The sequence below is a fragment of the Bos javanicus genome, chromosome 12 (assembly GCF_032452875.1).
Source record: "Bos javanicus breed banteng chromosome 12, ARS-OSU_banteng_1.0, whole genome shotgun sequence".
In the NCBI taxonomy this organism is placed as follows: domain Eukaryota; kingdom Metazoa; phylum Chordata; class Mammalia; order Artiodactyla; family Bovidae; genus Bos; species Bos javanicus.
Genome location: NC_083879.1, coordinates 78,145,813 through 78,173,565, shown reverse-complemented (window position 1 = coordinate 78,173,565; position 27,753 = coordinate 78,145,813). Strand labels below are relative to the sequence as shown.

The window sequence follows — 27,753 nt, the reverse complement described above, 5'->3', positions numbered from 1 at the left end:
CCCAGGACTCATCTCCTTTAGAATGGACTGGTTGGATCTCTTTGCAGTCCAAGGGACTCTGAAGAGTCTTCTCCAACACCACAGTTCAAAAGCATCAATTCTTCAGTGCTCAGCTTTCTTTACAGTCTAACTCTCACTTCCATACGTGACTACTGCAAAAACCATAGCCTTGACTAGACGGACCTTTGTTGGCAAAGTAATGTCTCTGCTTTTGAATATGCTATCTAGGTTGGTCATAACTTTCCTTCCAAGGAATAAGCGTCTTTTAATTTCATGGCTGCAATCACCATCTGTAGTGGTTTTGGAGCCCAGAAAAATAAAGTCTGACACTGTTTCCACTGTTTCCCCGTCTATTTGCCATGAAGTGAGGGGACCAGATGTCATGATCTTAGTTTTCTGAATGTTGAGCTTTAAGCCAACTTTTTCACTCTCCTCTTTCACTTTCATCAAGAGGCTTTTTTTGAATCTTTATAAAAAAGAAAGATAATAAAAATTCCTAAATTGAGAATGAAATGCTTTTATGCCTCATAACTATTAACGTTAAATTTGAAGATAAATTTAAGTTTGTGAATATATATACAGGTCTACTAAGACAAAGATTTCTCTTAAGGATTCAAGGTAAAAATTTTACTTTGAAAATCTCCAAATTGAACTTTTAATAATTATATAATTATTACTTTAAATAATATTTTATTTTTAAAAACAATTATATTTATGACTATGTATTAACTTTTTAAAGAAGAGAATTCAGGATAGTGGCTCACTGGGGTAAAGATGGGGAAGAAGAGGAATAAAATTAAGGAGAAGTGCAAAGGTAACAAAAATAATAATTATATTTAACAGCTAACAGCAAAAATCTATTAAACATGCTCATCTTTGGAAAAGCCTTATGCAGCATCTTCGTAATGTTGTGAAAGTTCAAATAGTCTAACCAGTTCCTTATAGATGAAATAGTATTAATATTTTCAGTTTTGTCAAACTGCTATTCAACTTCCATGAAAGATTTTTTTAGGTGTCATCTAGGTTATATCACAGATGGCATGTAGGAAAACCTACAGTGAGTTCACCACATATTTCTGCTCTCATTTTTTCGAATGAACTCTGAGAAATTATACAGTACCAAGTGCATTGTTGGCTTGTCTTTTAAGTAGAGTGACACCCTCGTGAAGGTGTGTTTTCCAGAATAGACATTGAGAATGAAGTGTAATATACAGCTATGAACTCCACACAGAATCCACATTTGATATTCCCGAGAGAGGACCTAAAACGTCCTTCAAACCACATAATGCTCATTAAGTAACTCTTACTTGTCAAACCGCAGCTGGAAAAGTGGTGTTTGGAAATGCCACCAAATCAGCCAGTAGTTTTCCCAGGAAGTGAAATGTGGAGAGGCTGTGAACACAGTTGTACAAAATTGCTTGGATGCAAAATTGCCCTTAATCAGGAGGAATAAGCCAGTAATTCAGAGGTAATGCGTCTAGGTATTCGACAGAGGTAATCACACAGAGAATTGTGAAAAACCTTCATTAAGAAAAACGCTGTGGCTGAGGACCCGGTTGCTAGGCAACCGAAAGCTCCTGCAGCAGCCTCTCTGGTAAACCACCACTTGGGGTGCCTGGCAACAGGCCGCAGGCTCCGCCCAGCCTCTCCCCAGCCCCCTCAGCAAGTGATCCAGATGCTTTTTTGTGTGTGGAAGGGAGAGACGTCATCTGCCATGATTCTGTTACATTTGTAAAATCTGACACAACTTTGTGCCTAAGGACCTCTCCTTAGCTGGTTTAAAACACTGAATAGGAAGTTTCTAATTCTAATAAAGCAGATGGGCTTTCAGGAAATAAAATGCAAATGGTTGTGTATTGTGAAGCACACAGCCTTTCTGAAATGAAGCCAGTTCTCACCTTCCTCTAGTATGTAGGTCGTCTGCAGTTGTTCTCTGTAAGGCATCCTCATAGAAAGCCGAAGAGGGTCCCAGGCTTGGTGGACTCAGTGATGCTTCTAAGTCCCTGGACTTTCCCAGGTCTGTGTTTGTAGAAAGGGAAATTATACACATTAATAGGATAAAGTAGGGGCTTTCCAACATCTTAGGAGGTTCGATAGGAATTGGCTCTGATACAGGCTGTTCAGAGGCAAACGAGAATCAGAGATGAGAATGTTTTCTTTAAAATAGCAAAGCAACTTCCCTCCAAGTCACAGCACAGAAACAAATTACAGAAAAATTAATGCCAAAGGTCTTGTGGAGACCATAATAGAGCAGGACGCAGGAAAACATAGGGAAAATGATGTGGAAATTTTTGGATTAGTAATCAGTAGTTTGCCTGAACTCCGATGGGGAGGGTGTCTCTGGTGCCTGTAGTTATTAGACACGGGTCACTGTTGCTACTTGCTCAGTTATGTGTTGGGTTAAAGTGCTAGAGATTCATACATCAGGATGCCATCGTCCCCTGTGTCAGCCCACAGAGGCGGGTCTGACGCCATGCTACAGGTCCGTAGCGGGTATTGGCCCAGAATTGGATGTTGGGATGGGCTGATGTGCTAGTGGACTTTGGACAAATCCCCAGTCCAGAGTTGCATGCCCATCCTTAGACACTTCACCTTGGATATCTGTGGCCAGTCGCAGGGTCCTCTGATCTAGGCTGGTTCATGATAGGGATGAGCTTAGAACTGAAAGAACGACCAAACTGTAGGGCCCCGAAAGGCTATGTTTTATGAGATGAGAGACACAAGACAGCCTCTGCCCATCAAAACGCACCCAACTTGTATATACGAAGCATGGCCCAGTAAGAGCCTATTGGAAAAGTAAAGTCGCTCAGTCATGTCTGACTCTTTGTAACCCCGTGGACTGTAGCATACCAGTCTCCTCTGTGCATGGGATTTTCCAGGCAAGGGTACTGGGGTGGGTTGCCATTTCCTTCTCCAGAGGATCTTACCGACCCAGCGATCAAACTCGGGTTTCCCATATTGCAGGCAGACGCTTTACCGTCTGAGCCACCAGGGAAGCCCCAAGGTCACGTAAATAAATCTTCTGATTGTCTAAAGACAGCAATCATTCCTGGGTCTGTCATTGTCTCTGACTTGCTGGTTCATGTCTTCTGAAGAAGATGAAAGACTGATAAGGGTGGAGTTGATTCAAGGACACAGGGCTTCTTCCTCCTTTGTAGGTCCGTGAGCATTCTCAGAATACGGGTTCCTCCAATACCTGAACAACTTCTGTGTAAATACGTAGCTCAGATTAAAAGGCTGAAAGGCATAGATGAAAAGGCATGTGATTAAGAATGAAAAGAACTTCTCCTCTATAAAAAGACTGTGTACCACATTATGTTCCAAGACAACACTTTAGTAAAAATGTGTTTACTGCATTCTAAGACCATTGGTTTCCACATGAATATACATCATTAAAATATGTGAGAAAGCAATTTAGTGAAAGCAGTTTCTGGGAAGGGCTATTGTAGGAGGTACAATAGTGAGCTCCTTCTAATAAGAAACTATAGTAATGGAATAATACATTCATCACAGGAAGCCGTAAATGAGAATTGTGTTTTGTAACCCTGAGTCATGGAATATATTATTTAATAACAAAATCAAGTCAAGTATCTACCCTCATTATTTTGTGTGATAATGACTATTCCCCCCCTTTTTTTTTAAATGATTGATTTTGAAAGAACCCAAAGAGCCTGTGAATTTCAAAATAAATTTTGAATTTTCTTTTCATTAACAAATGTGTATATATGTCTTGGGTTTGGAATTTTAATTCCGTTGCTAGTGATTGTTCCTGTTACCAAGATTCATTCTCTTCCACCTACCATTAAGTAATCTGTTATTGTTGTTGCTGATGATGATATTCTGCCTAAACTAGAACACTCCTCAAAGCAAATTTCTTAGCTAAATCAAGTGATGCTTTATAAGACCCTAGCAAACAGTTGCAAACAGATAAGCATGAGATGATTCTCAAGACTGAAGTCTCCGTGGATCCCCATGTGATTGTACCAAGAGCGGAGTGCTCATTGGGAATATTCCATTAATTCATACACTGTCACAGCAAATCACAGCATGGTCTGCCCTATTGACTTTAAAGCCATCTTATTTAATTTTCATGATTATGTTGTGAAGTGGGTACCATTATTGTCTCTGCTTTGCAGATTAAAAAAGATAAGAATTGGAAAGTTAATTATTTGATCCAGTATTATGTACCTGGCAAATGGTGGAACTGGCACTCAAAACCAGCTTCCTTGGCCTTAAGGGTCTTTTTTTTTCCCCCACTCAGTTTTGCCCACTGAGATCCTACCTCCTTTTAATTTAGTCATTGCAGACCCTGCTGTCAATGAACTATCTTTTTTTCTGGCATCTCTTCTCTTAAAAAACAAAAAGTTTTCTTTTTGGATGAAAGGTGGAGAAAAGGCAACTTTCATACATTATTACTAAGACTGTAAATTGGAGCATGCTTTTTACAAAACAGTTTGGCAGTATGTATCAGAAGCCTTAAAAACATATAAAGTATTTGACAAAGAGTTGCACTTCTAGTAATTTATCCTAAAAAAATTCTGGACAATGCTCAAAGATATACATTTGAGAATGTTTATGGAAGCATTTTGGTAAAAAAAAAAAAAAGAGAGAGAGAGAGACAGAGAGGAAGAAGATTAACTCTAGCAATAAATTATTGATTTTAAATTATAAAATTAGAATAAATGAACACCACTAAGTCATGATAGAACTTTATTGATATGGAAATATTCAAATAACATATGAATGCAATAGTGACTGGCAGGATCGCTTTTGTCTTTTCTCCTTAAAAGGAGACTTCGAGACATTTGACAGGTATTTTAAAAGGCTCTTATACATGTTTGCGTGTCACCCAACGTACGTATTCTGAGAATGAGCCTATTTGTGATGCCTGTGCTTGATTCTACCACTCAGCATACCTTTTAAGATTCATTCTAAAAGGAATCAAAGTCCTGTAAATGGACAGCTGAAAAAAATCATTTGTAATTGGGACCTTGAATCAGAGAACCTTTGTGTAAAGGTGCACCTCCACTTTGTCATTTTTAAAATACATATATGAGGACTTTCATGGCAGTTCAGTGGTTAAGGCTCAGTGCTTCCACTGCAGGGGGCCTGGGTTTGATCCCTGGTGGGGGATCTACAATCCTGCCTTCCTCATGGGAAAAAAAAAAAAATGATCTACTACCTCTGTTACCAGGGGTTTGAAGTTATAAATCCTAGGTAATGGGATCTCGGCATCATCTCATATTTCCATCAATAATTACCCTAATGATCACAGGGTCAGTGTAACAGGAAGACATAAAGATGGCAAAGAAAGTGTTTACATGTGTGAAATAGTGAACTCGGACAGGAATAAAACAGTGAGTGCTTGTAGCTGTGACTTTTCTTAAAAAATAAAGAGCCACCCTATTCCACCACACTCGTACATGCACACCTAAGGAATTGAAAAGAAAATATATATTAGTGGGAAAATACTTATAAGTGGTAAATGCCTTCCAGCTTAGTGCATTATTGATAGATAACTAAATTTTGAGGTAGTACAGTGTAAGATAGGTAACCTACACATCCAGCAAGTTGGTTGCCCAGTTTAATGACTGTCAGATTTTAGTATCCTGTACAATCCTGAATTTCATCATGCATGTGTTTTAAGATAAAAAAAACTTCTTCCCTTCATAAATGTGTACATAAAGTTTTTGCTGAGCAGATTAATTGTGGCCTATGTAAACTGATTTCAGAAAGACTTTTAAGTGCTTTGTCATTCTCCTACCATTAAAACAGCACTCCCCTCTTTCTCTAGGCTACACACACATTTCTTATTCATCCTGAGAATGTTCTTCTTTTGGTTCAGTGAGAACTCTCCATTAAATAAAGATAAAAATTTGCCACTTTTTGTTAAAGCATGTCGTGCTTTGGTATTCTAATTATCATTTTCTCTGAGATCTAATATATAATAATCAACATAATGGGAATAAGATACCTACTGTAAAGTCTTACGAAGAAGAATATTTGAGTAATTCTATGCAGAGCATATTCAAGGCAGAAAGGATCGGATACATAGCAAGTGCTCAATTAATGCAAGCCATTATCCTTATTATTATTATGCACTTAAGTTTGCAGTGTTAAAATGAACATTACTGGAATGACTCATGCTGTAAATATAAAAGTGTAAGAAGACAAATCTTTGATAACATAAAAATGTAAAAAGCTGGAGTCAAAGTTAGAGCTCTCAATGTTCCCTTGGAAGTGTTTCTGACTCATCTCCCTCTTTGTCTTGAAGATGTTTCACGAAGATGCTGCTGGCGGGTGGCAGCTGGTAGCCGTGGATGTCAACAAGCCCCAGGGACGCGCCCCAGCCTGCCTCCAGGTGCGGAACAATGCCATTTCTAAAACTCACCCCACAAAAGTCTTTGACTTCTTTTATACAGGGAAACCCATAGCGCTCCAAACTCTAGATCTCCCCGAATGTGTGGGCAGTATTTTGCTCCATCCTGTATCCCCAGGACCTAGCATCTCTTTAGATACACACTAGGGATTTGGTAACTTTCCAGTGAATGAATGCACACAGGTAATAGACCAGTGGTACTGAATCAATGAGGAATTTTGTTGTCTCATTGAATCTTATAAAACTTCTCTTCTCCAAAGGCCTGAGTTATCTGGGGGGAGGGGCAGTCAAGATCATACTTGGCTTACGTGGGTGCCTTGCCGTGTTCCTGGGAAGGAACTGTGTGTAACACACAGTCTGCTGTTCTTTGCCTCTAGGCTTTCTAAGCAACGTGATGTAAGAAGAGTGGGTCGGAAAGATCTCCTGGAGAAGGGCATGGCAACCCACTCCAGTATTCTTGCTTGGAGAATTCACGGACAGAGGAGCCTGGCAGGCTACAGTCCATGGAGTCACAAAGAGTTGGACATGACTGAGCGACTAACGTGCTTTTACCCATAATATTGGGAAGGGTTTATTACCTGCTCCATGATGAGAACACACCTTCTGTCTTTCCTCTGGGTCTTTCTCCAGGTGGGGTACATTTCAAGGACTGGCAATTAAGAAGCAAAATACTGTCCTCTGAACCATTACTGTAGGCTGTACTTATATGGCAGTTTAATCATATATTTATTTGTTTCGATCCATTTACAGGATGGATCAGAAAAAGAGGAAGAGTTTATGATGAATATCAATACTATTACATACCATCCTGCACTTCTCTTTCTGTCATATATTTGATGGTGACAATGTTGCAAATAATTCAGTTTCTATTCCTCTGTACCTCAGTTGGTAAAGAATCTGCCTGCAATTGAACCCTGGGTTCAATCCCTGGGTCGGGAAGATCCCCTGGAGAAGGAAATGGCAACCCACTTTGGTACTCTTGCCTGGAAAATCCCATGGACAGAGGAGCCTGGCGGGCTACAGTCCATGGGGTCTCAAGAGTCAGCCACGACTTAGCTTCTAAACCACCATAACTACCTCTACTACTGCTATTACTACAGTAATAACAATAATAACAACCACTCTAGTAACAGCAGCTTCTTGCCTAAAGAGTACTTTCACTTACAAGATTCATTAATCCACCAGCTGATATTTACTGACACAAAGATAGTCCTGAACAAGACAAGCACAGCCCCTTTCTTCATGGAGCTTACAGGGTCCTATAGGGAGTGAGGAGAAAACCCAGCATTGAATTATGCTCAGTCATGTCCCACTCTTTGGGGCCCCATGGACTCTAGCCCTCCAGACTTCTCTGTCCATGGAATTTTCCAGGCAAGAATACTAAAATGGGGAGCCATGCCTTTCTCCAAGGGGTCTTCCCAACCCGGGCATCGAACTCGCATCTCTCATGTCCTGTACTGACAGAGCCTTTGCGACTAGCACCAGCTGGGAAGGCACAGCATTGAACTAGCAATCCAGGACAGATGGGTGTGCTAAAGAAGTAGCAGGGCATGCTGTGGGCCTAGGTCATTTGCAGTCCTTGCTCCTCGGACTCAGTGGATGCCGCAGTATTTAAACCAAGACCAAGGGAATGGGGCAGGTAATGACTCATGGTGAGGCCAGTACAGCCCTGTGCTGTGGAAAGATTGGCATCGCCTACTGGCCTCCATTGACAAGGAAGTGGAGACCCAGATGGGTGCCTGAGTCCCCTGACCTCAACCAAGCGGAGACACCAGGTCTCGTGCCTGGCCTTCTCATTTCCTGTCCCATGCTCTCTCCAGCTGAGAAAAAGGTGCCAAGGAAAACACTAATTTGTAGCAGAAATAAACGATCAGCCTGCTGGGAGTGCCAAATCAGCGTCTTCTGTGCCCCAGAGGCATTGCTTAAAAGCTAGTCAGTGTGTGCTAATGGATGCCTCAAGGCTGCCGTCTGGAATCGGGAAGCCCAGCCTCTGCACTGCGAAGATTTGAGCTGGCAAGAGTTAGCGGAGGCATGGTGGGGGTTACGGCACTGAGCAGGAAGGTCGGTGGAGGAGGGGACGGACCTCAGACTAGCCAGGCATGGGTGTGGCATCGGGGAGACAGGAGACAGCCCTGAGTGGGTGTTGCGGCACGCCTGGTAAATTGTATGAATGATGATGCGTGTGACAACGTTGAGACAACAGAGAAAGAAGGCAGACACTTCGGGATGAGGCTGCCTTCAGCTCAGCATCCCACGTGGGGTCCTGAGCAGGCCCCATGTTTGGTCCAGGAGGAGCCAGTTTGAAAGAATATGGATGAAAAGCGTGATGGCCCAGGGGTCACCTGTTTGTATCAGGCATGACGAGACTGTGACCAAAGAGAAAGAGCACACTTCTACTTCTGGGTGAAAAACGAATGAATTCTTAATTCACTTACTAAAGAGAAAGAAAAATAAGTCAAGAATAAGTATTGAAGGTACAATGGTCGTGAAGTACTCACTCGGCTTTTACTAATGATTAATGTCGTCTAAAACTAGGAAACAGGAAATTTTTCATCTGAACCACCCACTCACTCACTGCCCCGCCCCCACTCCATCGTTCCTGGAATGTCTTTCTGTCTCTCTTTCCCCACTTCCCTGTGCTCTGCTGAGAGGCTTGTTGTCTGGGGTCAAGTTTTCTTTTCCTGCCTTAGGTCCTGGTTACGGGAACAAGATGGCTGGAAGTGATGGGGAATGTGAATAAGCCAAACCCCATTCCTGATTTCCTTTCATTTTTAATTTTTTTTCTCTTTTACTTTTTATTAATGTTGAATAGAAATTATTTTTACAACTGACCTTTTTTTTAAATTGAGATATGATTTGGATAGCTATAAAATTCACCAATTTAAAATGCATGATTCAGTGACCTTTAGTACATTCAAAGAGTTGTGTAACCATATATATGTCAGTTGATTTTTGACAGGGTACCAAAACTATTCAAGAGGGGAAAAAATAGTTTTTTCAACTAATAGTATTAGGACAACTGAATATCCACATGCAGAGGAATGAATTTGGACCCCTGTCTGATACACAAAAATTAATTCAGAGTGGATCACAGATCTGAATGTAAGAATAAAACTGTAAACTCATGACACTAACAAAAAAGTAAAAACTAGCCCTCAAATGATGAGAGAAAATATTTGCGAATCTGTTTCTGCTTGTGCTGCGACGGTCTCCAGCACACGACCGCTCACATACCCTCTCAGCCTGCCTCCCAGCTGCAGACGTCCTTACTTTGTTCTATGACGTAATACCCAAGACAGCATCTTTCCTATGATGTAATACTCAGGACAGCACCTTTCCTCAGGGCGAACAAACCACCCCGTTGTAGCCTCTTAGGGAATAGGTTTTGAAGGTGGAGATATTTCAACTATGCTACTTAGCGTATAACCTTGAGCGTATTTCTTTACATGGGGGGTAATACGTCCTCCTTGGCTGGTGAAAAATTCAGTGAGTATGTATGTTCTAGTCAAGAATTGTTTGGTTGCAAGGATCAGACCATATGGTCTCAGGGAGCATTTATTGTGAGTATAACCAGGCCTGCCGGGGGACTACGCTTACATGATTTCTCATCTTTGTTTCTGTCAGTGCATTTGTCTCTGTTTTCTCACCACAAAGACTAGCTTCCTTTTTTTTTTTTTTTATGTTTATTGCTCCAATATGGCAGATTATGACTGAGTTTAGTAACCTCCTGTTTAAGGGTTTCGAAGACTCACCTGGGGACTTCCCAGGGGATCCAGTGACTGAAACTCTGTGCTTCCAATGCGGGGGCCCAGGTTCAATCCCTGGTCAGGGAACTAGATCCAACATGCCACAGCTTAGACCTGGTGCAGTCAAATAAATAATAAATCTTTAAAAAAAACAAAAAAAACAATAGAGACTCACCAGAAAACATCCAAAGGGGAGTCGGAAGCCGGGAGGAATTTTATCCAAACAGGGAGATTGGCCAGATGTAGGAGGTCATGGGAATTGAATGCAAGCAGCAGGTTCATTTTAGCAAAGCACAAGGCTTTCCTGGGGCTTCCTAGGTGGCTCAGTGGTAGGCGTGAGTTCGATCCCTGGGTCGGAAGCTCCCCTGGAGGAGGGCATGGCAACCCACTCTAGTATTCTTGCCTGGAGAATCCCATGAACAGAAGAGCCTGGAAGTCTGCAGTCCATAGGGTCACAAAGAGTCGGACACAACAGAAGTGACTTAGTATGCCTACGTGCATTGAGGCAATAACGTAATTCTTCTATGCGGTGTGGCCAAAACCATTTAGAAATTTTCTTTAAGGGTGTCTTTCATGTGAGTCTCAGAAAAGTGAAAAGTTATAATGGACTCTTTGCATATCTAACAGTCACTTAGCTGTTTAAACTCAATTTTAGCATCAGCGATGGCCGCCCTGACGAGGTAACCCTCATGCACGATAAATAGAACACGGCTAAATTGGAACCTCGTTCCTAGGCGGCTGCTGTGACTAGACATTTTTCTCCCACCTCTCAGGTGGGAGTTTTCACCTCCTGACAGTTTGACAGATGCGGCTGCACCGTTGTGAGTCTTCTTGCAACACATACCCAGTGATCTGTTATCTTGAAGAAAGTCAGTGACAAGAAAATGAAAGTATGCCTGAGCCCTAGCCTGCCCCAGCTCAGTTTCTCTCTGGTAACACCCCCTCGTGTGCCTCCTTCTATAAAGAACAGAAATGATAGGCTTTTACCATAAGTAGGTCAAATTGCAGCAAAATTGTTACTATGATGTTTTAATGCTTTTTGAGGAAATTTCCATTGAAGGTGAAGATTGGAGGAGGGGTAGATTGTATGATATGTGTATTTAGAGAGAGAAAGAGACATCCTAGACACTTTGCTTTTTCTTTTTTTGGCCTTGCCACACGGCATGCAGGATATTAGTTCCCCAGCCAGGGATCGAACCTGTGCCCCTGGCAGTGGAAGCCCAGAGTCCTAACTACTGGATCACCAGGGAAGGCCCTTTCCGTTCAGTTCAATCACTCAATCATGTCCGATTCTTTAGGACCCCATGGACTGCAGTATGCCAGGATTTCCTGTCCATCACCAACTTCCACAGCTTACTCAAACTCATGTCCATCAAGTCAGTGATGCCATCCAACCATCTCATCCTTTGTCATCCCCTTCTCTTCCTGCCTTCAATGTTGCCCAGCATCAGGGGCTTTTCCAATGAGTTGGCCCTTTACATCATGTGGCCAAAATATTGGAGCTTCAGCTTCAGCATCAATCCTTCCAGTGAATATTCAGGACTGATTTCCTTTAGGATGGACAGGTTTGATCCCCTTAGAAGACCCCTTAGGTGCTCCTTAAATATCTATCTTCTTAATGAACCTTCCCATGAATTGGTAGATAATTCCAAGAACTGACTGAGCCCAGGAGAATGTAGGTTCCATCTGCAAGCAGACCTCTTCCACCTTACAGTCCCATGTGGGAAGATGGAATGGTCCAGCCGCAACAGTATGGCCCAGGAGAAGCTCGGACTGTTGGCTAAATCTCCCAGAGACTCAGCTTCCTCACCTGAAAAAATGGGCGACGTCTCTCAGCAGCTTTTAAGGATGAAAACTGACGCACATAAAATACCTACCACGGTGTGTGGGTTGCAGCGGGTTGCTCAGTCCGTAGAGATGGTTGTCGTTATCCTTAGTATACAGTTCTCCCCTAACTCTTTCGCTTCAAGTGTTCTATTTAGTTCCAGGAAGTCAGCTCTCCTTATCCTTAGTATACAGTTCTCTCCTAACTCTTTCACTTCAAGTGTTCTTTTTAGTTCCAGGAAGTCAGCGCTCATGCACCCGGTAGTCCGTGACGTCACAGCCTTCCCTTCTCGCTTGCCCTGCCCTCCAGCTGTTAGAAGTGTAAATCTCAGTGTCCAGCAGACACGGGCCCAGGTGTTCTCATGGACATAGCACCACCCACCCCGCCCACCCCTCCCCATATGGAAAGCAGGCTTTTCCTGCAACTCCAGAAACCTCTACACCAACCTGTAAGGCACTGCTCATGGTCCTCCCCAAATCTGACCGGTTTGCAAGTCTGTCGTTAATTCAGTCTTTTGCATTTCTCCGAATCATTCCTTCCATCCCATGCTAAGGTCCTTGCCCTGAAAATCAGATCATAGCTTCCTCGGTACAGTGACCTCTGACTCCTCGATTATATTCGGTCGGTTTCTCTCTGCTTCCAGCTGTTTCCACTGTAGCTTTCACATGATAATCAGTGAGCAAATATTGCGAGGGGGGTTATATGTGGATGTGCTCATGAGTGTGCTTTCATGTAGAAAAGCACACACTCTCACACACAGCGGACACAAATTCTTACTCTCCCCTCACGCAGCTGTCAGCGATCCCTCCCCAAAACACATGCACCCACACACACCCTCATCTTTATTTTCTTTTTTTATTATTATTGTTTTATTTTCTGTCTGCTCCACTCTATATGTCAGAGCTTAGTTCCCCGACCAGGGATCGAACCTACACTCCGTCCATTGGAAGGTGAATCTTAATCACTGGACCACCGAGGAAGTCCCTCCTCCTCGTTTCTCTAACAGTAGAACAGAAAACGGGCTTCCCTGGTGGCTCAGCTGCTGAAGAATCTGCCTGCAATGAGGGAGACCTGGGTTTGATCCCTGGGTTGGGAAGATCCCCTGCAGAAGGGAAAGGCTACCCGCTTCAGTATTCTGGCCTGGAGAAGTCCATGGACTATATAGTCCATGGCATCTCAAAGAGTCAGACGTGACTGAACAATTTTCACTTTCGGAGCATAAAACAGCTGGCTTGGAGAAATCTCTTGTCGGGGTAGGGGGGTGAATGGAAGAAAATAATTATTCTATAAAAGCACAGAATGAGAATTAAGAACAGGGAGAATAAAATAGCTAAAGGCAATACAGAACAAGAAGGTACATAAGAGTTTAATCCAAAAAGACCTGCATGAGTAGGCACCTGCGTAGTCTTGGAACCAGTGTGGCCAAATAAACTAAGGAGAGGGCTCTACTCTGTACAACCTCAGTTGTAAATATTCCATACATAGATATTTAAATATATATTACATTCTCTATATACTCAATATATATGCATTTTAAATAGTAGTTATACTCAGAATAGATACCAGCAGACTAACAAAAAATAAAATGAAATTATTAGTGCTATTTTTTTATTTCTTCTCCTATCTTACTGTGTTTAAATGGTTTTATTGTCTTTGATTTTTGAGCTAATTGGAAGAAAGAAATATTCAGATCATCTTAAAATTATTTGTTTCAGATGATCACAAACTAAATTCCTGTATCACTGTATATGTTCATCTTCTCGTTCAAGTAAGTCCTATATGAATCTCTAACAGATAGTCGTGGAAGACAAATTTCCATCAAATATCTGTGGCATTGTCGCCTTTGGAAAAATGAGGGGTACTTTGTTCTTGCAGGTCTTGATTTCTGGGGTTAAATATGCAGCTTCTTTAAACTGTCATCCAGGGCTTGAAATTGCCATGTATTTCTTCAGTGTTCAACACAATTGCTACCATCCTAGAGTCTGGAAAAGCAGCATGACTCTCTCCCTGCCCTAAGGCTGATGACAGCTTTGGACAATGTAAAAAGCAGTCATTTTGTACTTGCAGTATTTCTGGTATGTTTTTTCCAAACCTGCAAATTTCTTAAATACTTGAAGGTTTTCAAAGTGAGTCTTCCACTTCAAGATACTATATAGCTTAAATTTTTTTATTGATTTCTGCATTCATCAAATGTAACAACCTAAGTCTTTTATGACATTGGGCACTACCCTTATGGCAGAAAGTAAAGAGGAACTAAAAAGCCTCTTGATGAAGGTGAAAGTCGAGAGTGAAAAAGTTGGCTTAAAGCCCAACATTCAGAAACCGAAGATCATGGCATCCAGTCCCATCACTTCATGGGAAATAGATGGGGAAACAGTGGAAACAGTGTCAGACTTTATTTTTCTGGGCTCCAGAATCACTGCAGATGGTGACTAGAGCCATGAAATTAAAAGACGCTTACTCCTTGGAAGGAAAGTTATGACCAACCTAGATAGCATATTCAAAAGCAGAGGCCTTACTTTGCCAACAAAGGTTCATCTAGTCAAGGCTATGGTTTTTCCAGTGGTCATGTATGGATGTGAGAGTCGGACTGTGAAGAAGGCTGAGTGCTGAAGAATTGATGCTTTTGAACTGTGGTGTTGGAGAAGACTCTTGAGAGTCCCTTGGACTGCAAAGAGATCCAACCAGTCCATTCTGAAGGAGATCAGCCCTGGGATTTCTTTGAAGGGAATGATGCTAAAGCTGAAACTCCAGTACTTTGGCCACCTTATGCGAAGAGTTGACTCATTGGAAAAGACTCTAATCCTGGGAGGGATTGGGGGCAAGAGGAGAAGGGACGACAGAGGATGAGATGGCTGGATGGCATCACTGACTCGATGGACGTGAGTCTGAGTGAACTCCGGGAGTTGGTGATGGACAGGGAGGACTGGCGTGCTGCAGTTCATGGGGTCGCAAAGAGTCGGACATGACTGAGGGACTGATCTGATCTGATATGATAGAGTTATTTGAGAAAAACACCTAATTAACTTCATTTTTGAGTTTATGATTTCCCTCTTGAATTTAAAATAAAGGTTTTATGTTCACCTTCCCACTATTGAAAACTAAAACTAAAAAATATATATATATAAATAAATTTCAAGGGATTCTGTATGTAGACATTTTAATTAGCTTTGGAATGTCAATTGGTAGAGATACCAAGCGAACATTTCATGCAAAGATGGGCTCAATAAAGGACAGAAATGGTATGGACCTAACATAAGCAGAAGATATTAAGAAGAGGTGGCAAGAATACACAGAAGAACTGTACAAAAAAAGAGCTTCATGACCCAATATCATGATGGTGTGATCACTCACCTAGAGCCAGACATCCTGAAATGTGAAGTCAAGTGGGCCTTAGAAAGCATCACTACGAACAAAGCTAGTGGAGGTGATGGAACTGCAGTTGAGCTCTTTCAAATCCTGAAAGATGATGCTGTGAAAGTGCTGCACTCAATATGCCAGCAAATTTGGAAAACTCAGCAGTGGCCACAGGACTGGAAAAGGTCAGTTTTCATTCCAATCCCAAAGAAAGGCAATGCCAAAGAATGCTCAAACTACTGCACAATTACACTCATCTCACACGCTAGTAAAGTAATGCTCAAAATTCTCCAAGCCAGGCTTCAGCAATACATGAACCATGAACTTCCTGATGTTCAAGCTGGTTTTAGAAAAGGCAGAGGAACCAGAGATCAAATTGCCAACATCCAGTGGAGCATCGGAAAAGCAAGAGAGTTCTGGAAAAACATCTATTTCTGCTTTATTGACTATGCCAAAGCCTTTGACTGTGTGGATCACAGTAAAATATGGAAAATTCTGAAAGAGATGGGAATACCAGACCACCTGACCTGCCTCTTGAGAAACCTGTATGCAGGTCAGGATGCAACAGTTAGAACTGGACATGAAACAACAGACTGGTTCCAAATAGGAAAAGGAGTACGTCAAGGCTGTATATTGTCACCCTGTTTATTTCACTTCTATGCAGAGTACATCATGAGAAACGCTGGGCTGGAAGAAGCACAAGCTGGAATCAAGATTGCCGAGAGAAATACCAGTAACCTCAGATATGCAGATGACAGCACCCTTATGGCAGAAAGTGAAGAGGAACTAAAAAGCCTCTTGATGAAAGTGAAAGTGGAGAGTGAAAAAGTTGAGCTTAAAGCTCAACATTCAGAAAACGAAGATCATGGCATCCGGTCCCATCACTTCATGGCAAATAGATGGGGAAACAGTGGAAACAGTGTCAGACCTAATTTTTGGGGGCTCCAAAATCACTGCAGATGGTGATTACAGCCATGAAATTAAAAGACGCTTACTCCTTGGAAGGAAAGTTACGACCAACCTAGATAGCATATTGAAAAGCAGAGATATTACTTTGGCAACAAAGGTCCGTCTAGTCAAGGCTATGGTTTTTCCAGTGGTCATGTATGATGTGAGAGTTGGACTGTGAAGAAAGCTGAGCACTGAAGAATTGATGCTTTTGAACTGTGGTGTTGGATAAGACTCTTGAGAGTCCCTTGGACTGCAAGCAGACCCAACCAGTCCATTCTAAAGGAGATCAGTCCTGGGTGTTCATTGGAAGGACTGATGTTGAAGCTGAAACTCCAATACTTTGGCCACCTCATGTGAAGAGTTGACTCATTGGAAAAGACTCTGATGCTGGGAGGGATTGGGAGCAGGAGGAGAAGGGGATGACAGAGGATGAGATGGCTGGATGGCATCACTGACTCGATGGACATGAGTTTGAGTGAACTCCAGGAGTTGAATATGGACAGGGAGGCCTGGCGTGCTGTGATTCATGGGGTCGCAGAGTCGGACACGACTGAGGGACTGAACTGGAACTGAACTGGAATGTCAACTAAAGTGTCTTTGAAGATCTTAAAACCATCATGGTTTTAAGTGTCCCATCTAGTGTCTGTTTAAGACCCTCAACTTTTCACTAAAGTATTCATGAGGACAAGCAGAAACACCCCATAATTCTGAACTAAGCACTTTTTGTCACAGTCCATTCAGTAACTGTTTGGTTGGTGGAGCTGTAGTGGGAAACGTAGACAATGTTAGTGCCTGCACTCTGGCATTGCACTTCTCCTTGACTGCAAGTCAGAAACAGAGGGCCCTGAAGCAGGGAGGCTCAGGTAATAAATATACCGACAGAGGCTCATTTCCGCGCTGTGAGTGCTCCCGCATGGCCCAGAGATGCTTGCTGCCTTCGTGGGAGGCCACCTGTGGATTTCCTTCTGCCCTCTCATTCTGCAAGGACATGCCGGGGCAGGCAGAAGGGAAAGGCAGAGTTTCTAAGGATAGCTATTGGTTCTGTTTCTAGTATTGCTATACAAAATGGGTATATGCTCAGTTGCATCCAACTCTTTGCAACCCCGTGAACTGTATAGCCCACCAGGCTCCTCTTCCCATGGAACTCTCCAGGCAAGAATACTGGATGGATTGCCATTCCCTTCTCCAGGGGATCTGCCTGACCCAGGGATTGAACTTGCGTCTCCTGCATGCTTTACCACTGCGCCACCCGGGAAGCCCATTACATAAAGATATTTCCTGTTTCACACAAATCCTTTGTATTGGACAGAATTATTCTGTATCTTGATTATAAAAGTAGCAACTATCCAGATGTCTTCTAAGAGGAGGGGAAGAAATAGCACTTGCAAACAGGAGATTATTTTAGGCTTTCTGCATTTGCTCTTTTGCATTATGATCTTGTTCTTAGGCTCATGGCTCATATGCAGGATGGTTTCTGAGAATTTCACCTTGTAATTTCATTGTTCTCCAAATATGTTTATTTTGAAATCTAACTAAAACACAACTTTTATTTTTTTTAATTTTATTTTATTTTTAAACTTTACATAATTGTATTAGTTTTGCCAAACATCAAAATGAATCCGCCACAGGCATACATGTGCTCCCCATCCTGAACCCTCCCCCTCCTCCCTCCCCATACCATCCCTCTGGGTTGTCCCAGTGCACCAGCCCCAAGCATCCAGTATTGTGCATCGAACCTGGACTGGCATCTCGTTTCATACATGATATTTTACATGTTTCAATGCCATTCTCCCAAATCTTCCCACCCTCTCCCTCTCCCACAGAGTCCATAAGACTGTTCTATACATCACTGTCTCTTTTGCTGTCTCGTACACAGGGTTATTGTTACCCTCTTTCTAAATTCCATATATATGCATTAGTATACTGTATTGGTGTTTTTCCTTCTGGCTTACTTCACTGTGTATAATAGGCTCCAGTTTCATCCACCTCATTAGAACTGATTCAAATGTATTCTTTTTAATGGCTGAGTAATACTCCATTGTGTATATGTACCATAGCTTGCTTATCCATTCATCTGCTGATGGACATCTAGGTTGCTTCCATGTCCTGGATATTATAAACAGTGCTGCAGTGAACATTGGGGTACACGTGTCTCTTTCCCTTCTGGTTTCCTCAGAGTGTATGCCCAGCAGTGGGATTGCTGGATCATAAGGCAGTTCTATTTCCAGTTTTTTAAGGAATCTCCAGACTGTTCTCCATAGTGGCTGTACTAGTTTGCATTCCCACCAACAGTGTAAGAGGGTTCCCTTTTCTCCACACCCTCTCCAGCATTTATTATTTGTAGACTTTTGGATCGCAGCCATTCTGACTGGTGTGAGATGGTACCTCATAGTGGCTTTGATTTGCATTTCTCTGATAATGAGTGATGTTGAGCATCTTTTCATGTGTTTGTTAGCCCTCTGTATGTCTTCTTTGGAGAAATGTCTATTTAGTTCTTTGGCCCATTTTTTGATCGGGTCATTTATTTTTCTGGAGTTGAGCTGTAGGAGTTGCTTGTATATGTTTGAGATTAGTTGTTTGTCAGTTGCTTCATCTGCTATTATTTTCTCCCATTCTGAAAGCTGTCTTTTCACCTTGCTAATAGTTTCCTTTGATGTGCAGAAGCTTTTAAGGTTAATTAGGTCCCATTTGTTTATTTTTGCTTTTATTTCCAATATTCTGGGAGATGGGTCATAGAGGATCCTGCTGTGATGTATGTCAGAGAGTGTTTTGCCTATGTTCTCCTCTAGGAGCTTTATAGTTTCTGGTCTTACATTGAGATCTTTAATCCATTTTGAGTTTATTTTTGTGTATGGTGTTAGAAAGTGGTCTAGTTTCATTCTTTTACAAGTGGTTGACCAGATTTCCCAGCACCACTTGTTAAAGAGATTGTCTTTAATCCATTGTATATTCTTGCCTCCTTTGTCAAAGATAAGGTGTCCATATGTGTGTGGATTTATCTCTGGGCTTTCTATTTTGTTCCATTGATCTATATTTCTCTCTTTGTGCCAGTACCATACTGTCTTGATAACTGTGGCTTTATAGTAGAGCCTGAAGTCAGGTAGGTCGATTCCTCCAGTTCCATTCTTCTTTCTCAGGATTGCTTTGGCTATTCGAGGTTTTTTGTATTTCCATACAAATTGTGAAATTATTTGTTCTAGCTCTGTGAAGAATACTGTTGGTAGCTTGATAGGGATTGCGTTGAATCTATAAATTGCTTTGGGTAGTATACTCATTTTCACTATATTGATTCTTCCAATCCATGAACATGGTATATTTCTCCATCTATTAGTGTCCTCTTTGATTTCTTTCACCAGTGTTTTATGGTTTTCTATATATAGGTCTTTAGTTTCTTTAGGTAGATATATTCCTAAGTATTTTATTCTTTCCGTTGCAATGGTGAATGGAATTGTTTCCTTAATTTCTCTTTCTGTTTTCTCATTATTAGTGTATAGGAATGCAAGGGATTTCTGTGTGTTGATTTTATATCCCGCAACTTTACTATAGTCATTGATTAGTTCTAGTAATTTTCTGGTGGAGTCTTTAGGGTTTTCTATGTAGAGGATCATGTCATCTGCAAACAGTGAGAGTTTTACTTCTTCTTTTCCAATTTGGATTCCTTTTATTTCTTTTTCTGCTCTGATTGCTGTGGCCAAAACTTCCATAACTATGTTGAATAGTAATGGTGAAAGTGGGCACCCTTGTCTTGTTCCTGACTTTAGAGGAAATGCTTTCAATTTTTCACCATTGAGGATAATGTTTGCTGTAAAACACAACTTTTAGTAGCTGGCTGAGACAGTGTTCTGTGCATAAAATTTGTTTACCAGGGTAGGATATTTTATTCATTCAAGCAGCAATTTAAAGAAAGATTTGAGGACTTTCCTGGTGGCTCAGTGGTAAAGAATCCTCCTGTCAGGCAGGAGACACGGGTTCAATCCCTGATCAGGGAAGATCCCACATGCTATAGAGCAACTAAGGCTGTGTTCCACAATTATTGAGCCTGTGCTCTACAATAAGAGCACTTCTCCCACTGCAGTGAGAAGCCAGAGCATCACAGCTCGAGAGGACCTCCTCCTCACTGCAACTAGAGAAAAGCCCAAGCAACAGTGAAGACCCAGCACAGCCATAAATAAATAAGTAAAATTATGTTTTTAAAAAACTTGGAATCTTTAAAAATGAAAGAAAGATTTGAGTTCTGAGCTGTACTATTGTGACCTCCTAGGCCACTGTTTGGATTTGTTAGATGCCTGCCTACAGAGTCTAAGGCACTATTCTATCGGAAAGCTTACTGAACAAATGAATAGGAAGAACTCTTATGGAGTCCTTAAGCATTCATGCCACTAAAAATGAGACAACTTAAGACCTTTTTGAAAATCTATAAATTTCCCTGATCCCTCTCAAGATCAGTTATCTCTTTGACTTGATTTCTCCTCTTATATCTTCTTACCTTCCCCATAGGGCTTCTCCAGTGGTGCTAATGGTAGAGTACCCACCTGCCAATGCAGAATACATGAGAGACTCAGGTTCAATCCCTGGGTCGGGAAGATCCCCTGGAGGAGGGCCTGTCAACCCACTCCAGTATTCTTGCCTGGAGAATCTCATGGACAGAGGAACTTGACAGGCTACAGTCCATGGGGTCACAAAGAGTCAGACACGACTGAGCGACTAAGCTCACACACACCTTCCCCATAAGCAACTGACTGTATCTCTACCTTTAAATACCTAGAGTGTTTTCAAATACAGCAATAATAATAAACATTGTGGAGTGTAAGATGCCTGCTCTGACATCTACACCGTTTAGACTCCATCCTGTTTAGACTCAATGCTAAATAGCCTCATTTATATTCACGTTCCCACCTAGAGATATAGATGTTATCACACCCATTTCCCATGTAAGAAAACTGAGTCACAGAGAAGTTAAATCAGCACAGAATCAAGATTTGAAGACAGTCAGCTCAGACTGTCTTCAAACTTGATATTCTTTTCCTTCATGGAGATCTTAGACCCTCCAGTGGGGAACAGCTTTCCTTCGGCTTTCAGATACAGGATTCACAAGCTGAAGTCCTCTATTAAATCACGAACACTAGTCACGGGAGTGACTTCTCACGCTTCTTTAATGTGTGAATCAGAGTCCGCTGCGTGTTGACTGCCTGATAGGGGCCAGGAGAGCATTGGCTGTGGATTCATCTGGGACTAGTTTCTGATTCTGTGAACTTGGAAATGGACGCATCCTTACCTGTTTCTCCATAGATGAGGGGATAGCAAATGCACCATTTTTCACAGAGTTGTTGAGGATTAAATGAAATTTTCACCCCAGCACGTGTTACGTTTGGAATGAGGCTCGGCACAAACCAAGCCCTCAAATATGAGCTCTTATTTTGAGAATCCGTTTTGTCAGCATCAGTTTGAATTAAGAGAGGATACCTCGCCAGGTTTGGCATAGACTTCTATATTTGAAAGCATTCCCTTCACGGTAGGACTCAGAACTAATATGAAGAAAAGCGACCTTCCCTCTTCTCCTGGATGAGGCTGGACTCAGTGTCATTGTTTCAGAGCCAGCATCTCATTCCACATCCTGAAACAAAGCAGGATGAAAGCCTTGCTTGGCATCGTGAGTTTATATTTGCAGTAATACATTTTGCAGAGGCCTTGACTGGCAAGTGGCCTTGGGTGAAATCCTTCGATCAGGTAGAATTTTGGAGCACCGGGCAGATGCCCGCAGTCCTATTTCGTAGGAGGTGATCTGAGCCAGTGTGTGTCAGAATCACAAACAGGGCTTGGTTTAGTTTCCTAGTTCTTACTGTGACAAATTTCCACAAACTTAGTGATATTCAAACAACATAGATTTATTATTTATGGTTCTATAGGTCTGAAGTCCAAAATGGTCTCCCTAGGCTAAGATCAGGGTATGAACAAGGCTTAGTACTTATAAAAATTTTAGGGGGGAAAAAACAACAACTATTGCTTTGCCTTTTCCAGATTCCAGAAGCCACCTGCATTCCTACAGTAAGTCTGTGCTGGTGCCTTCATGAAAGTAAAAGTGGCAGTTCTCCGCTGTGTCTGATTCTTTGTGACCCCGTGGACTGTAGGCTGCCAGGCTCCTCTGTCCATGGGATTTTCCAGCGGGTTACCATTTCCTTCTCTCCTGTGGTAGTTTAGTCACTAAGCGTGTCTGACTCTTCATAATCCTCTCCAATGGCTGAAAACATGGCTCACACTTTTGTCTTCATGAAGCCAAACTGGTTAGGTTGATTTGGATCTTAGAATTGAAGGGGATAAGGGAAGTAGGCATACATTTTTGTGATGAGGTAATATATTAATATTAATGAGATCACAATATTATAGTCAGCATTTGCTATATATTTTATTGGATGATTACTTTTAAGAATCATGAAATTGTGAATTTGTAAAAAATTGTATAGGTCACCCAGGTTTTCATCTGCAACTCAAGGAGTATCCTCTGTGACAGACCTTCTCAAACTTTAGGATCTACAGTAATCATGGCTAAAGATGCAGATTCTGATTCAGTAGATCTGGGATGGGGCCTGAGACACTGCATTTATAATACACTCCCAGGAAGCTGCTGGTCCAGGGACCACACTTTGAGTAGCAAGGCTTCTGAGAATTCCTGACATTGCTGCCTTGGGGATGATTCTGTTATAGTCTCTTCTTCATATTTTGGTAATTCCAACTGTCACATACGAAATCAGAAGTTCTTGGATCAAAGCCAGACTCAAAATAGATGCAAAACTTTTCTGATGTTTTAAAAATATAAGTCAAAATGACATCGCAGTTGAAGGGAATTTTAAAAAATAGGATGTGTATGTAGGATCTGAAGAGTCTTATATTAAGCATCTCTCTATATATATATATAGAGAGAGATTTTATATATATGTTTATATATATGTATATATATGTGTGTGTGTGTGTATGTATATATGTGTATATATATATATATATATATATGTACTTTCCAGGTGGTGCTAGTGGTAGAGAACCTGCCTGCCAATGCAGGAGAGGTAAGAGATGCAGGTTCAGTCCTGGGTCGGAAAGATTCCCTGGAGGAGGGCCTGGCAACCCACTCCACTATTCTTGCCTGGAGAATCTCATGGACAGAGAAGCCTGGCAGACTACAGTCCAAGGGATTGCAAAGAGTTGGACACTACTGAGCAACTGAGCATGAATATATATGCATGCATGCTAAGTCGCTTCTGTTGTGGGTTGTCATTTCCTACACACACATATATATAAATATATATATACGCACACACACATATATAAATATATATACACACATACATATATACATCCATATGTATGTGTATGTTTATATCTATCCATCTATATATCCTGCATCCATACTAAATCATACAACTGTGAAATCCCAAGTTAAATGATATTTTGTGGCACTGACAACTTTAACATTTTCCTTTACGTTAAAATTTTTATAACAAAGTGAAAAATTGATGGATATAAATTTGGACTGTCCTATAGATGTAAGTGTGAGTCTAAGTGCAATGTTGCCAGCCATTCTACATTGAGGAAGCCCATAGCCACGTTCAGACGTTGGTTGAGTTGGACCGAGTTGAAGTGACCCATGTAAACTAGCTCTACCTTTGAAGCTAGAGTTCCTGGTTTTATTATTTAAATTTGGCTACCATACATACTGATCACCTTAATTCTTATTTAATATTTGAAAGTTATTACTGTGGAAGAAGTCAGCTGAACGATGGTGATTATAGCGTATCAAAATCCTTTGTAAGTGATTATTTTAATGACTCTGTACCAACAGGGAAACGTAGACATTCAGACAAAAAACAACCTAATTATAACGACAGCACCATAGTGAAGCAGTGACAGTTACAAAACCAATTTAAAAGTTTTTTGACAGCCATGGCTAAAAGCTTTGTTTAGACCTTTTGGTAATAACAGTTTACTTAAGACATAAATCCACAGCTAAGGAAAATAGAAAGAGAAAGTTGTGGCTTTTCTGTCATGCAGATGAAGTGGAAAGCAGTTGAAATGTTTTTAATAGAACGTTACCTTGAAAAAAGTCTAGAAAAGGAATAATGGTTAGGGAATTTTAACTCTCTCAATGCAAGAAAGACTAAATAAAAATTCTAATGAGGATAGAAACTTGCCAGCTGATATGCTTATCAATGTTATGAAGGTCAGTAGTTCCTGCAAGCAAGTTGACGTGCATTTAAATATGTTGACTGACAGCCCTGGAATTTGATTTTGCATTATCCATGAAATAAAGTCAAGGGCAAATAAATGGATGTAAGAACCCATCAGTAGCCATGGTGACACACAACCTCACTAAATACCTGCTTTTCCAGTGGCTGTGACATCTCTCACATTATTAGACTTTATCGCTTTTATTTATCTCACTTGGTTCTGGACTCAGTCAAATATACAGTGTAATTAATTTTTTGACCTTGGGCAATTTATTTTTCATTGCTGAACAGAAAAATACCTCGGTCACATTTTTTTTTAACTGCACGTCTTAATAGAACATTTATAATATGCAAACACCGATGTGAGAGCTGACAGATATTTATACGTTTATGATAACAACTTTTGGAGTAGCCGATACTTGTTTCCATTTTCCCGATGGGAAAACTGAGGCACAGAGAGGTTGAAGAACCTTGCTCAGGGCCACAGAGCTCGTGCGTGGTAGAGTTTCAGGTCCACGCACTTTGGCTCAGAGCCCATGCTGACTGCAGGGTCATGAACCCACAAGAAGGCACCCATCTGGATGCAGAGAGCTGACGGCAGGCTCAGAGGTATCCTTTTCTCGCTTTTCCTCTTCTTGGTTTCTGCTTTCGTTAGGTTCTTTCAGTTGCAAAGATTGAAGAACTCTCAGGTCAAGATCAGGTGGTGTCCACATGTGTCTATAAGAACCAGTTAAGCCCCGAAACGGGGCTCATTGTGGCTCTGTACCCCGGGCAGTTGGTGCCAAGGGGTGTGACTCAGTGATTCGTTGTGTGGTCAGCTTCCCTCTCCTCCTTCTGCTGCCCAGGGTCTTCAGCTTCTACCCCTTCCTTTTATGTATTTCCTGCCCCACAGTGGGCAGGAGCTCCTAAAATGCACTTTAAGCAGACGTGGGTTCAGAGTCTGGCGCTGCTGTGTACTTGCTGTGTGACCTTGGACAAGTGACTTAACCTGTCTGAACTCTGTGGAAGAAGTGGGTAATATATCCCACTATGTAAGGTTATGGTGGAGATGAAAGAAGTGAAAGAAATAACATACTTACAGTATTCAAAACATGATAGCTAATATAATAATAGCCTTTATTTTTCAAATACCTAATTATTTTACCTCCAGGTAGGCAGCAGGCTTGGACCAGATATGGATCCAAACTGTGGTTTCGTCTTCAGTATGTGTGTGACAGTGAGGAAGTTATTTAACTTCTCTGAGCCTCAGTTTCCTTCTCTATAAAATTAGCATAACTTCCTAGAACTGTTAGGACATTAAATGACTTCGTTTATGTAAAGCACTTACGACGGCTTTGAGCACATAATAATTATAAATATAGACATCAGCTATTATTAATTGTAGTATAATTTTCAATAACATTTATGCAGAGAGTATAAAGTTCTGGTTATATGAGGTAAGTAAATTATGAACGTCTATGGCATAGTACCTGTAGCTATGTACTCTACTGTATATTTAAAATTTACTAGGAGGATAGATCTTATGTTGTGTTCTTACCACAAGTAGTAATAATAATATTAATAGAGAAGGCAAGAGGAAGCTTTGGGAGGTGATGGATATGTATATGGCTTTGATGGTCATACTTTCATGGGTGTATATTTATCTCCAATCTCATTGAGTTATACATGTTCAATATGAACCACATTTTTAAATATCAACCATACTTTAATAAAGTGGTTTAAAACATAGAAAATAAATTGTTAAAAACAGTAATTTAAAGAAATGAATAATCCACAGAAGCAATACATTAAAAAATAAATATATCTTAGGTTTCTTCTGCTTTTCCAGTTCTGCGGTTTATCTCTAAAATGCTTTCATCAACAGTAGCTTTTTCTCTTGGTAGAATAAAGCGCTACTTGTTATGTGGTATCAGCTTTCCAAAAATAATTTCTCTATACAGTCAGCAGTAAGGATAAGAGCTTCCTAACTGGCCAGTGAAAATTAAGATATAGGTTATACACAAGTTCAGTGAAATGTATTTTCAGCTTTTAACCAAAAGTCTCTGAAACTATCTCCCCAGGTACTTTTTAGCTGCCTGCAGATAAAAGATTGCTTTTCTCACAATATGTAGTGACAATCATCAAGTTATCTTAGAAAAGTTGTTCTGGACATGCGTTTGCCAAGCAGAGGGAGGTTCTGGGGGAAAGAGGTATTGGAGGTTTGGGTTAAGCACACGCAAACTATTATATATAGAGTGGATAAACAGCAAGGTATTCCTATATGGCACAGTGAACTAATAATCAATATCCCATGATAAACTGCAATGGAAAAGAATCTGAAAAAGGACTGTGTATATTGTGAATATGTGTAACTGAATCACTTTGCTGGACAGCTGAAACTTACACAACACTGTAAATCAACTTTGCATCAATAAAATAAAATTTTCTTAAAAAGAAAGACTGTTCACAGTAGCATATAACAAAGATGTTGCAGATCCAGCAAAGTCTGAGCACATAGGTATGTTGAATCGTGGGTCTGTCTCTTTATTAAGAGTTCTTCTGTTTTGCCTCCTCAGCAAATGATGCGGTCGTCTGTCTTCCACATGTTCATCCTGAGCATGGTGACCGTGGACGTGATCGTGGCCGCCAGCAACTATCACAAAGGAGAAAGCTTCAAGAGACAGTATGACGAGTTCTACCTGGCAGAGGTAAGCAGCTCATGGGCACAGGTCACTTTTCAAAGCACCCGAGAACCTCGGCTCATGGCAGCAGCTTTTAGAAATGTGAAAGTTCATTTCAGCTCAGTCATCATTTGACTTCAACCAAAGCTGATTCAGGGCTTCCCTGATAGCTCAGTGGGTATAGAATCTGCTTGCAGTGCAGGAGATGCAGGTTTGATCCCTGGGTTGGGAAGATCTCCTGGAGGAGGGCATGGAAACCCACTCCTGTATTCTTGCCTGGAGAATCCCATGGACAGAGGAGTCTGGCGAGCTACAGTCCATGGGGTTGCAAAGACTCAGACTCAACTGAAGCGACTGAGCATGCACAGAGCTGATTCACTGTCTACTTGCGAGGTGTTTCCCTTGGTCCCGTGTTGCCTGATTTGTTTCCTGGCCCCTAGGCCTGAGTGATCTTCCCCACGTTGTGTGTCACGTGCGCGAGTCACGTTGCCAAGGCAACACTTGCCCCGGCTGTTACCCTGGCCGTCTACAGGTGTTTCTATTCCCACCTCTGTGTTTTCTCTCCATTGTCATATTGTGTGTCTGTTTCTTCCAAAGTGTAGGCAAGCACAGACTCAGA

General features: G+C 41.4%; 1 protein-coding gene across 2 annotated transcripts in view; it reads left to right on the top strand.

The window, feature by feature from the left end:
• Nucleotides 1–27,753, top strand: part of NALCN (sodium leak channel, non-selective) — a 300,944-nt gene that overhangs the window by 91,060 nt on the left and 182,131 nt on the right. For both annotated transcript variants that reach the window (XM_061435322.1, XM_061435321.1), the window contains 2 exons: nt 6,275–6,361; nt 27,030–27,161. In XM_061435322.1, coding sequence (XP_061291306.1) covers nt 6,275–6,361; nt 27,030–27,161 — 219 coding nt within the window. The remainder of the gene's footprint in view (nt 1–6,274; nt 6,362–27,029; nt 27,162–27,753) is intronic.